At 58.9% G+C, this 10479-nt stretch overlaps 2 protein-coding genes across 3 annotated transcripts; both read right to left on the bottom strand.

Moving 5' to 3' along the window:
• Window positions 1-666: 666 nt before the first annotated feature.
• On the bottom strand, window positions 667-5823 carry ADPRS (ADP-ribosylserine hydrolase). Its single transcript, XM_037498338.2, has 6 exons — window positions 5610-5823; window positions 3009-3105; window positions 2551-2758; window positions 2270-2454; window positions 1977-2077; window positions 667-1535 (listed from the first exon to the last, which is right to left on the bottom strand). The coding sequence occupies exons 1-6, from the start codon at window positions 5821-5823 to the stop codon at window positions 1243-1245; spliced, it is 1098 nt and encodes a 365-aa protein (XP_037354235.1). The 3' UTR covers window positions 667-1242.
• Window positions 5824-6677: 854 nt separating this feature from the next.
• On the bottom strand, window positions 6678-10427 carry TEKT2 (tektin 2). Of its 2 annotated transcripts, none has more exons than XM_037499169.2 (10): window positions 10386-10427; window positions 9424-9630; window positions 9216-9341; window positions 8813-9018; window positions 8192-8335; window positions 8002-8116; window positions 7715-7822; window positions 7433-7576; window positions 7165-7244; window positions 6678-6993 (listed from the first exon to the last, which is right to left on the bottom strand). In XM_037499169.2, the coding sequence occupies exons 2-10, from the start codon at window positions 9577-9579 to the stop codon at window positions 6780-6782; spliced, it is 1293 nt and encodes a 430-aa protein (XP_037355066.1). In that variant the 5' UTR covers window positions 9580-9630; window positions 10386-10427; the 3' UTR covers window positions 6678-6779. The 2 variants fall into 2 exon arrangements, with proteins under 2 accessions (XP_037355066.1, XP_037355067.1); XM_037499170.2 differs by having other exon boundaries at window positions 9424-9627.
• Between the last annotated feature and the right edge of the window lie 52 nt (window positions 10428-10479).

Below are 10479 nucleotides of genomic sequence, written 5' to 3'. Positions count from 1 at the left end.
AGAACCCCATCTTAGCTAAAATCAAACCTGGCCAACAATCCTGCATCCTGAGAGTAGCTAAGGAGCTGAGCATGCTTCTATTGTGACTGAGGCTGGAAGGGTGGTCCAGGAATACCCCTAAAGTTTGAGGGGATGTGTTCCCTTTCAGTTTTCCTTCTTTGAAATGGCTGGTGTTCAAAACTTCCTTGTGGAACAGGGCCTTTGTCTGGGGTCCAAGATATAGAATGTGGCCTAGGGCCTTCAGTCTACCTAGGGCAAGAGATGATATCCCCCCACCGACCACCCCTATGAACCCGCTGATATAGGCTGGTAATAGAGGACACCCTCTGCATGCTTCCACAAGGGTCCTGTTCCTGGCCCAGCTAGGCCTGGGTCCTATTTGGGAACCCATGAAGAAGTCAGGATCCAGGAGCCGGGAAATCTGGCTCATTCCTGCCCACTACTGGGGTCTCTGAGGGACGGTCAACAGCAAAAACCACCCAACCAGGCCTGCTCTGCCTTCCCTGGCTCAACACCGCAGCTGGCTGGGGGAACCAGAGCAATGTGACTGACAATACAGCAGCTCGCCTCGGGTTCCTAGCTCCTAGAAGTGTGCAGCCCAGAGAGACGGACCCTAGGCATGGAGGTCCAGCTGCCCAAGGGGTAAGAAACCACTCAAGGCAGAGGAGAAACTCAGGAGCCAGGGAGGGATTTACAGAAAACTGTTTATTGCTCTGTGACTTGCACTGGAAGCCGTGAACTTCCATGGCAGCCAAGGGCCAGGTGTCTGTCTAGATCAGCCAGACTCCAGTGCCCATCTCCATGATCCAGAGAAACATGCCACTTGGGGGCGCTGTGTGGTCAAAGACAGGCTTCTGGCAAAATGGTGAAATCCCAACAAGGAGAAAATGTTGCTATTGCAGGTCATTTCCACCTCCCCCCAATCCCACATCCTGGATAAAAGAACAACGCCACAATAAAATAAAACCTCCCTTGTCCCTCATGTATCACCTAGGAATCGGGAGTGCCCAAGGCTCTGCAACAAGCCAGAAACCCAACATTCGCGGGGGGGAGGGGGAGGCCACAGCAGTCCCTCACGCACCGTTTCAGTGACCTTCCCAAAGAGACCCCCGGCCCCAATGTGCCCTCCGCCCAACTGCAGGAAGACTGGGGCAGGGAGCCAAGCCCCAGGAGCCTCAGGGTTTCCAATTTGAGCTGTAGCTGGTCCTACTAGATATGAAGTAGCCCCAGCAGCTGTAGCCCTCATGGATTCTTCTGGAAGACCCGGTGCAGGCTCTGGGCCAGGACATCTGTCTCCTCATAGCCTTCACAACTTTGCTGCCAGCTCTCTGGCACTTGCTCCATCCCATAATAGGCTCCAGCAATGGCCCCAGCCATGGTGGCAATGGTGTCCGTGTCCCCACCAAGTGAGATGGAATAGATGAGAGTCCTTTGGAGGCCATTGAAGGCAGAGGGGATCTCTGGGTGAGGCTCCATGCAGCGCAGGAAGCAATAGATGGCAGTGGGCACAGATTCAAAGGCAGCAATGCCATTCCCTGTGGAGAAAGCAGATGATGGGAACACGATATCCCCAACCCCAGGGCCCCAGGCTTCCTGTGATACGTCACAAGTCAACACTCAGCTTCAGTCAGGTTGTGTAGAGTGAATAAATGGAGTGACTCTTCCAGGGCTGGGGTGAGAGTGAAACGAGACCACATGCGTAACGTGCTCTGCAGAGTGCCCACAGTGGCAGTGCCATCCCCACAAAACATTAGTTGTCAATATTAGCTATAAAAACTGGTGGTCTGCTGCTGTTTCGGGGACATTTATCTGTCAGGCTGAAAGTGCTGTAGCCCTAGAGGGAGACGGTGCTATGCTCCCAACCTGTCAAAGACCCAACAAAGCATGGCTCTGCAGCCCCAGGCAAAACTGTGAGGGAGGGGCGACTGCCCACCCAGGGCTGACCCTGAAAGGGTGATGGGCAGGAGGCTACCCACCTAGTTCAGACACCACCTCTTCTCTGGTCACCGAGTCCTGCTCTAAAAGTTCTCCAATCTTCTTTAGTCGACTGGAGTATGGACGCTCCTCCATGCCCAACCTGCAGTGGGGGAGAGATTTGTCCTCTGGGAGAGCCTCAAAGCATAGCCAAGCCCCAGGGGCTTCTTCCCACCCCTTCTTAGGGTGCTCAGTTAAAGAAGGAAGGTCTCGGGTTGTGGCGATGTCAGAGACCCACTCCACCACACACGCACACTCACCAAGACTTCCAGCCTGTCTCCGCCCCACTACTCACTCCCTGGCATCCGAGATGGACTGGACATCACTCTCCAGCTCCTCCATGTGGCCCAGGAGTTGTTCCAGGAAGTGCTCACTGGACGACTCACCCTGCAAAGCCAGGTGCACAGCCAGGGCCTGCAGGATGGCGCCATTGTAACCCAGGGAGGAGGCGTGTGTCAGCTGGGCCGAGAGCCGGGCAAACTAGGGCAAAGGCAGTGGAGGCAAAGACCTGCTGTCACAGTACCCAGCTCAGAGCAGGGGGGGAGGGGAGCCCAGGGGCCAGCCTGTCTGGACTACCTTCTGCACCTCCTGGACACTGCCGTAGGCCAGGGAGACACCGGCCACCCGCATGGCACCCCCGTTGCCGTAGGAGCCTTTGCCATTAAACTGGGCCCGGGCAGGCTCATAGACATCACGACACTTGGGGCTCAGGAGCTTCTTGAAGACAGTGATTACTCCAGCACCATAACCCCTGTCCGGGTCTTTCTTGTACTCCTGAGCAAATCTAGGGGAGAGGAGGGAGCCAGAATCAGGAGATGCCTGTCAGGGCTGGGAGAGAAGACATCTGGCTGGTTGGCGGGGGAGGAAACCCTGGGGCCCCAAGGAGCTTGCAGTGCAGTGCTGTCATTTCCCGGTGGGGAAACCTGTCATGTGAGAGTGGAGGTCCCAGCATGAAGGACATCACTACTCCGGTCTAGGGGGTAATAACTCCACCAACCCCTGGTTTGCCTCACCCCACGATCCACTCCCCTCACCTGTGAGCCATGTCCACCTCGTCGAAGGCCTCCTTGGCCAGCAGGGACTGCACCAGGGCCCTGGCCATGGCCGTGTCGTCAGTGTAGTACAGTGCTTCTGCAGGACAGGTGGGGGCAGGGGGAGAGCTGCAAGGCTGGAGCGGGGGCAGCTCTGCCTCCGGTTCCCGCCTTTCTAGAAGGCCCAAGTTAGTCTCTCACTCGCTCTAGGCCTTCAGATTTTTAACAAATCTTTACTCAGTCACCAGGTACTACTGATTTTTTTTTTTTGAATGTAACTTTTTTTTGAGGTACCTGGTTTACAGCCCTGATTCAAGGGAGTAGCTTCATACCTCAGATGTACAGCACCCCACCCCACCCAAGCTCCTCTATCCCTTTACTACAGACCAATGGGCTGCCTCTCCTCTTTGTTCCCACCTGCTTTCTTGTCCTGCTGATTTCTGAAGATCCCCCCTTGCTCTGCTTTCTGGCTGTCACTACTGTCACTCCAGGCTTAACATGATCTATGTGGGTCTCTCAAACCCCCTACACATTTCCTACTCTCCAGTCTAGCCTAAGGAGCAGCCAGAAAATTCTTCCTAGGAGTGGCACTAACACTTCCCTTATTACTCTCCTGATCAAAACAGTTGCCAGTTACCCAGCACCTGGGTTATGTGGTGACCTCACAGGCTGTAAGCTGACTTGGGTTTATGTGAAGGAAGACATGGCTAGGCTGCCTAGTGAGCCTAGTGGGCTTCCATCCCCACTCCTCACATGTACTATCCCTCCCCTGCTCTGTGTAGCCCAAGTCGAACCCCCTGCTTCACCAGGCAGAGAGGGCCACAGCAACCTATCCACAGCTGTACTCAGTCCCTCTGAGGAGTGTCTCTTCCAGTCTCCCCCAGGTCCAGTTGTCCAGGGACCTTGTTCTTCCTTTGTCCCCTTCTCTTGTATCCTCAGCCTCTCCATGTGCAGCGGGGCAGCCCCCTTCTCCCTTCCTGGGGTCCCTGCATCCTCCCATTCTCAGCCTGTGGGATGCGGGGTAGGGCCGACCCACTGCTAGCCTAGCCAAACTGCACACCCTCGCTGGGAGGTGGGTCCATACCTAAGCCAGGCCTACGAGACTCTATCTGGGACTGGGGCTCCGCCAAGAAAACTCGTCCTCAGGCCTCCCTGGTGGCGCAGGGGTTAAAGACAGCACTAGCAAGCTGCTGCCAGCCACTGCAGGGAGTTCTATCCCTGCGCCAGCCAGGGAGGTGACCCACATGGCGCAGCAGACCTCTCCTGCCTCCCCTGCTGCTCCCCTCAGCAGTGTATTTCACTTCATCTGCCTGTTCTGCTCCCCACTATGTCTCTGGTGACTCCTCTCACCTCCTGCACTTCTGGCCTGCACCCCAGTTCTTGCATAAATAAATAAGAAAACTCATCCTCTGCTGGAGGTGCTGAGCTGGGAGCCACGGGGGTCGCCTATGAGGAGGGTCTGCCAGGGCCCCTGAAGCCAACCCAGAGGCAGCTCTGAGCAAGGAAAGCAACTGAGCCTTGAGGAAAGGCTGAACCGTGGACTCAGCTCTGCTCAAAGCCAGACCCACCTCTGGGCTTCAGTCATGTCGGCAAATTCATTCTCCTGTTCAGCAATTCTGAGTGGGGTTTGCGGTCACTTTCACCCAAAGGGTCCTAAAACACCACTCAACCTACAATACTTTCCCCTCATCTTCACATCAAACCGAAAAGGAAATTAAAAACCATCCTTTCATCTCGTCTTCCCCTCAGCTACAGCTCATCTCTCTCCTTGCTTCAGTCCGTCTTTTTCAACTTCCCTCTACATGCACAGAAGTCCAGGCCTCGAACTGGAAATGCTTTTCTTGATCCAGATTCCCCCACTTCGCTTCTCTCCAGCGTCTTCATGCTGAAGTTCTCTCCTGAGGCTTTGTCGCTGCCCATCCCGTCTGCTTTTCCCATCCAGCTGCTTCCTTCTCTGGCTTCTTTCCTTCCTGCTCTTAGAGACTGACGCTCTCCGGGCTTCCGAATGCGGCCCTTTCCCTTACTATTCCCCAACTCCCCAAGAAACCACGCGCCGCCCCATCCCACACGTGAGGAACCGAGGGCGGCTGAGGCGGTGGAAGCACCGAGAGGGGAGAAAGCCTCGCGGGCGAGCGAGGCGCGCGCGGGGTGCGGCAGGCGCGACCGAGGTGGGGGCGCACGGAGCCCGAGACCGCGCGGGCCTGAGGGGGCGCCGCGAGCGCGGCTCCGTCCTGCACCCCAGCCGCTCGGGCAGGCGGGGCCTCGACACGCCCCTTGAGCGCGCGCCCTCCGCGCGGAGCCGGGCCACGGCGCGCCGGCTGGAGAGCGCGCGGCAGAGCGGGGCCCAAGCGGCAGGGGGCACAGCCCCTGGGCGCAATTCGGGTCGGCGCCCCGGTTCCGCTGAGGGGATGGGGCGCCATCCCCCGGGCTGGGGACCACCCGGGGCGAGACGGGCCAAGGCGAGGTCGGCCTCAGACCCGCTGAGCCCCAAGTGCCCACGGGCCACCCGGCCCCCGCCGCCCTCCGCCGGCGTCTCCGCGCCCCCCGCCTCCCGGGGCGCCCCCCGCCCCTCCCGCCGCGCCCACGTGCGCCGGCCCCGCCCACCTGTCCGCGCGCTGCCGGGCGAGCCCGGGTCCGGCTCCAGGCTCTGCACGTGACGCAACACTGACGTCAGCTGGACGGTGTCCTGCGCCTCGTAGACGGCGCCCACGCAGTCCCCGAGCAGCGCGCCGGCCAGGCAGCCTCGGAAGCGGGAGAGGGAGCGGGCCGCCCCAGCGCCGCCGCACCCCGCCGCCGTCATCGCCACCGCCGCCGCCATCCGCGCGGACCAGTCGCCACTTCCGGTGCGGCCGGCGCGCGCCCCTCGGCGGCCGCTTCCCCCGCGGCCCCACAGCGCCCCCGCGTGGCTTGGAGCCTCCGGCGCCGCGCTGCACCCACAGCGCCGCCCAGCGGCCTGGAGCCGCAGCCCCCGCCCGCGCGTGACGCAGGTGTGCCCCGCGGCCGGTCGGCTTGGCCAGGCCCCTGCTGTTAGTTCCCGCATCCCCCCTGGGAAAAAAGGGCGTCGAAACCGGATGGGACGGGCCTCCCCGGTGGCGCAGCGGTTGAGCACTGGGTTGCGAAGCTGCCCGCGGCGCCGGTTCGATCCCCGGCTGCTCCCCGGCCACCGGAGGAGGATCCCACATGGCGCGCAGACCTCTCCTGCCGCCCGCTGCTCCCCTCAGCAGTGTACTTCAGTCCTTCTGCCTGCTCTGCTCCCCGCTCTGGCTCTGGTGGATTCTCTCACCCTCTCGCGCTTCTGACTGTACCCAGTGCTTGTATAAATAAATAAATAAATCTTTAAAAAAAAAAACAAAAAACCGGATGGGACGGTCACGGAAGGATCCCGAGGGGTGGGCACTGAGCCAGCACATCAGGCCGCAGTGCCCAGTGGTCGGCCTCTATGAACCCTCGCTCCGGGTCCCCGCACCCTCCCTTGGCAGCCCTGGCCTCTTGGCCCACACTCAGGCCTGGGCCCCCACTGTGAGCCTTGCCCCTCTGACCCTTCCCAGGCATCAGGAGGGCAGGCAAGGGGCCGGCTGGGGGCAGAGCTGGTTACAGGTCAGGCGGCTAGAGCCAGAGAGGGGTTCCCTTAGGGGAAAGAAGGGAAAGAATCGGATTTGGAACATCCAGAGAGAAACATCTGGACTAAGAACCCAACATTTATTAGATTGTCTCTCCCCCCACACACACCTTCTTTTTTCCACCTAACCGCCCCCTCCTCCCTCAGCACCAAAGCTAAGCCAGCTGCAGCTGGCAGGTTTTGAGTGGACTCAGGGTGCGGTTTGTGGTGCGGGTGAAGGTGTCCACCTCAGGCACAAACTTCTCAGCAGGCACGGTCAGCTTGCGACGCGTGTCCATGCACTTGGTATCCAAGAGCATGGAGTTGGCCTTGCAGGCAATGTCAGCTTGCAGCCGGGCAAGGTGCTTGTATAGGGCATCCAGAGCATCCCTGGGGAGGAGGCATTAATAACCCACCATCCCTGCAGGAGGCTGGGAGGTCAAGGCTGAACTCGCCAGCCTTCCTGGAGAGGACAGCAGGGAAGCCAGCAGGTAGCCAGAGGTCCCTCCCCTGAGGGGTGAGAGGTATTTCCCTGCCCCTCCTGCCCACTCCCAGACCTACTGTGCTTGTGCCAGCTTCTGTTTCAGGGCAGCTATGGTTGCTTCTAATTGGTGAACCTCCTCAGTGAGGCCATACTGTGCCTGGAGGCAGATGGGAGGGTTAGGAGTTCCAGGTCAGTCATACCATACTTTAGCCCAAGGTCCTGGGTGCTGCCCTAAGCCAGCTCCCTTGTTCTGCCAAGAATCAGTGCTGGGGATTGATTTCAAGTGCTGGGGATTGATTTCAAAACCTCGGCAGGGGCCCATGCCCTGTGGGGGTATCCTGGCACCTGATCCCGGCAGAGTTCCACGTTGGGCCGGTAGGTTCTAGACTCTAGCCGAGTATGGCATAACTTCAGGTTCATTAACTTTCTGCGTAGATCCTCCTCCAGGTGCCGGATGTCATTCTCCAGCTCGGCAATCTCCTCCAAGGTCTGTGGGGACAGAGTGACTAGTGTCCACCAGCTGGACCCGCCATGGTGCGCCCAGTCAGGGCTTCCTGGCTGGACCCTGGGATCCTCATCCCAACAGCTGGACATCCAGGCCCCAGGGACTGAAGGCAGAAGGCTCACATTCTTCTCTTGCCACTTGAGCTCACTGTATAATTTCTCCATCTCCCGCAATCGCTTCCTGAAGGCAAATTCCGTTGCAACCCTCTGGGCTTCAAGTTCATTGTTGGTCTGAAGGACAGGAAGTAGCAGGGCAAGGAGAGGGTATAAACTCAGGGCCCTCTGAGGGAATTGTTTTAAGTGAGGGGTGGGATGCCACGTGGCCACCAGGGAACAAAAGATGGGGCTTGAGTGCATGCCTGGGCCAGACATCAGCTGAGGAGGAGGGGCTGTGGGGAGAGGCCAGTCACCTGGGCAATAGCAAGAGCGATGGCCTCTCTCAGCTCCACAGCTTCTTTCATCTCAGCTTCCGCCCTGTTCTTGTTGAACTGACTGAAGTCATCCCACTGCTGGAGTGTGGAGGAGCTGCAGGTGGCAGGAAATACAGGGGTCAGGACTATGGCCTTGTGGGAGGTGGAGAGACTGACACACTCTTCTCACCTGCTGTCGACACGTGTGGGATTGATCTTCAGAGAGATGTTTGGGGACTCGAGGTTGAGAGAGAGACAGCCTCTGTCAATATCCAATGTCTCCATCTTGTCCCGATGGTCAGAGGCGAGCTGCTGTCGGGCTTCCTGCAGGAGGCTGGGGGAGGCACAGACTTCACTGGGAAGCATGCCTCCAAGGCCCATGATGCAGCCTGAAATGCACTGAAGGGACACTGAGGGATACGCAGCTGGGATGACAATGGAGTGACAGTGGAGCTACTGCTGAACTAAGACAGCTGTACGAGCTCCCCACAGACAAAATTAGGATGCCTATGAGCTTGCCTACACCAATGGGGCACATGTGTGTGGCCACACTCACAAATGCTCACACATACCCATAATAAGGGGTGGTGGGAAGTTCTCGTGTTTCCAATCAACTGATAATTGTTTCCTAGAGCAGGGTCGTGAGTATTCTGAGACCACGTGCGGGTGGTGGTGAAACTGCAATAATTAGTGGTTTCTGCCATGGGCACAGAGGCCAGAGAGCAGCCCGAGAGCCAGTGGCTTGTTATCCACAGTCGTGATGTTCTGTAATTAAGACACCAGACTCCAAAGGGAGGTGAACAATCCTTACCTGAGCTTCTCGAAGGCCTGGTCTATCTTCTGTTGCAAGACCTTCTTGGTGGCATCAATGACCTCCACCTCCTTGTGCAGCTCTTCCTCTACAGAGTCTCTCACCACATCAATGTCGCGCCGACTTTCTCGCAGGGTCAGACACTCAATTGCCACGTCCAGAGGCAGGTTCTTCGCCTGCAGGTTTTGCTCGGCTGACTCTTGCATCTAGAAAAGAGGGGGCACAGGAGTGGTTGGTGGGGCCACCCACTGGGAAGCAGCTCTCCCACTTTAGCAGAGGGGTCAGTGAAGCGACTTAGGTGGATATGCCAGCCAACACCCCTCAAGGGTTCCCCAACCCCAAGGCAGGAAGGGAGAGATGACCCTGCAGCAGGGGCTTCCCACACCCGGCCCTTGCTCCCTGCCTGTGCCAAGGCATCGATCTCCGCATCTAAATCCGTCAGACACTTGTCCAGTGTCTCCTTCCATCGGTTGACGGTATCGATCCTCTCTGCCAGTCGAGTCCTATTGTCATGTTCATCCCAAATGGTCTGGAAGAGACAGAGCCAGATAAAGAGGGTATCGTGTTTGGGGGCTATCACTTCTCCCAGTCACCTGGGTTCTGCCCCTAACCTGGTTGTTGGTCTCATTGCGGAGGACCCGGGCCTCCTGGCGGATCTGATGGGAAGCATCTCGCTGCAGCTCAGCATTGGTGGACAGCAGGTAGCTGTTGGTGTGCCAGTCTGGCAGCCGGAAACGCTGAGTTGGCTTGACGCTCAGTGTCGCCATGGTGCAGGGGAAGCAGGGGGTCCGAAGCCCCCGGGCCCTGGTTCCCTTCTGCTACAGAGGGAAAACAAGGCTGCAGGAGACCATTCAGGAATCCTCTCCTGGATCAAGAGCTGCCCCCAAAGGACATACTCCTGTCCATTTTGCTCTGAGTCCCTTCCTGCAGGAAGCCTTCCTTAGCGCTACACAACGTTGTGTGAGGCATTAAGTTTCCTCCGGCCCACTGACCCACAGGCACAAATTCCTGCATGTCTGGAGCAGGTGGAAGGGAATCTACAGGGTGTGTGTGTGTGTGTGTGTGTGTGTGTGTGTGCGCGCGCGCTTATTGCTTAGTGGGGCAGGTGGAGCAGGGCAAGAGCTCTTAATCCAGTTGACACCCCTACTTCCAGCAAGTCCTGCGGAGCCCTCTATTCTTCCTAGGCCCCTGCTTTGCACCCGGACCACTGGGGCATTTAAGAGGGGCCCTGTTCTCCGCCCAGCGAGGACGAGGCTTGTTTAGCAGGGGATACGGGCGGCCCCCACGGGGTGGTGGGGGGTGGCCTCTCCAACTGGCCAACACGCTCTCTCCATCCTTGGAGGAGGGGGAGCAGGACAGTGAGGGTCCCCCCAGTGGGAGGAGCTGGGGTCGCAGCCCCTCCCCTCCCCTCTCCGCCCTCCCCTCCCCTCCCCTCCCCTCCCCTCCCCAAAATATTCTTCTTTGGTTTAGATTAATATCCGGCCTGGCGCAGAGAAAGCAGGCGGCGGGGGAGAGGGAGGGGTCTCGGCCTGAGTGGGAGCCCCTGGCCGCCCCCGCTCGCTGGAGCGCTCACCTCGTCTGGCGGCTCGCCCTTCCTCCGCCCGCGCCGCTGTTGGCGGCCCCCGTTGCCAGGCAGCGCCTCCCCCCGCGCGCCGCGCCCCTGTTTC

This window comes from Talpa occidentalis, unplaced genomic scaffold (genome assembly GCF_014898055.3).
Source record: "Talpa occidentalis isolate TD23 unplaced genomic scaffold, MPIMG_talOcc4v2.1 talOcc4.9, whole genome shotgun sequence".
Lineage (NCBI taxonomy): Eukaryota > Metazoa > Chordata > Mammalia > Eulipotyphla > Talpidae > Talpa > Talpa occidentalis.
The sequence above is the reverse complement of the archived record's forward strand: the minus strand, read 5'-3'. Positions and strand labels throughout refer to the sequence as shown.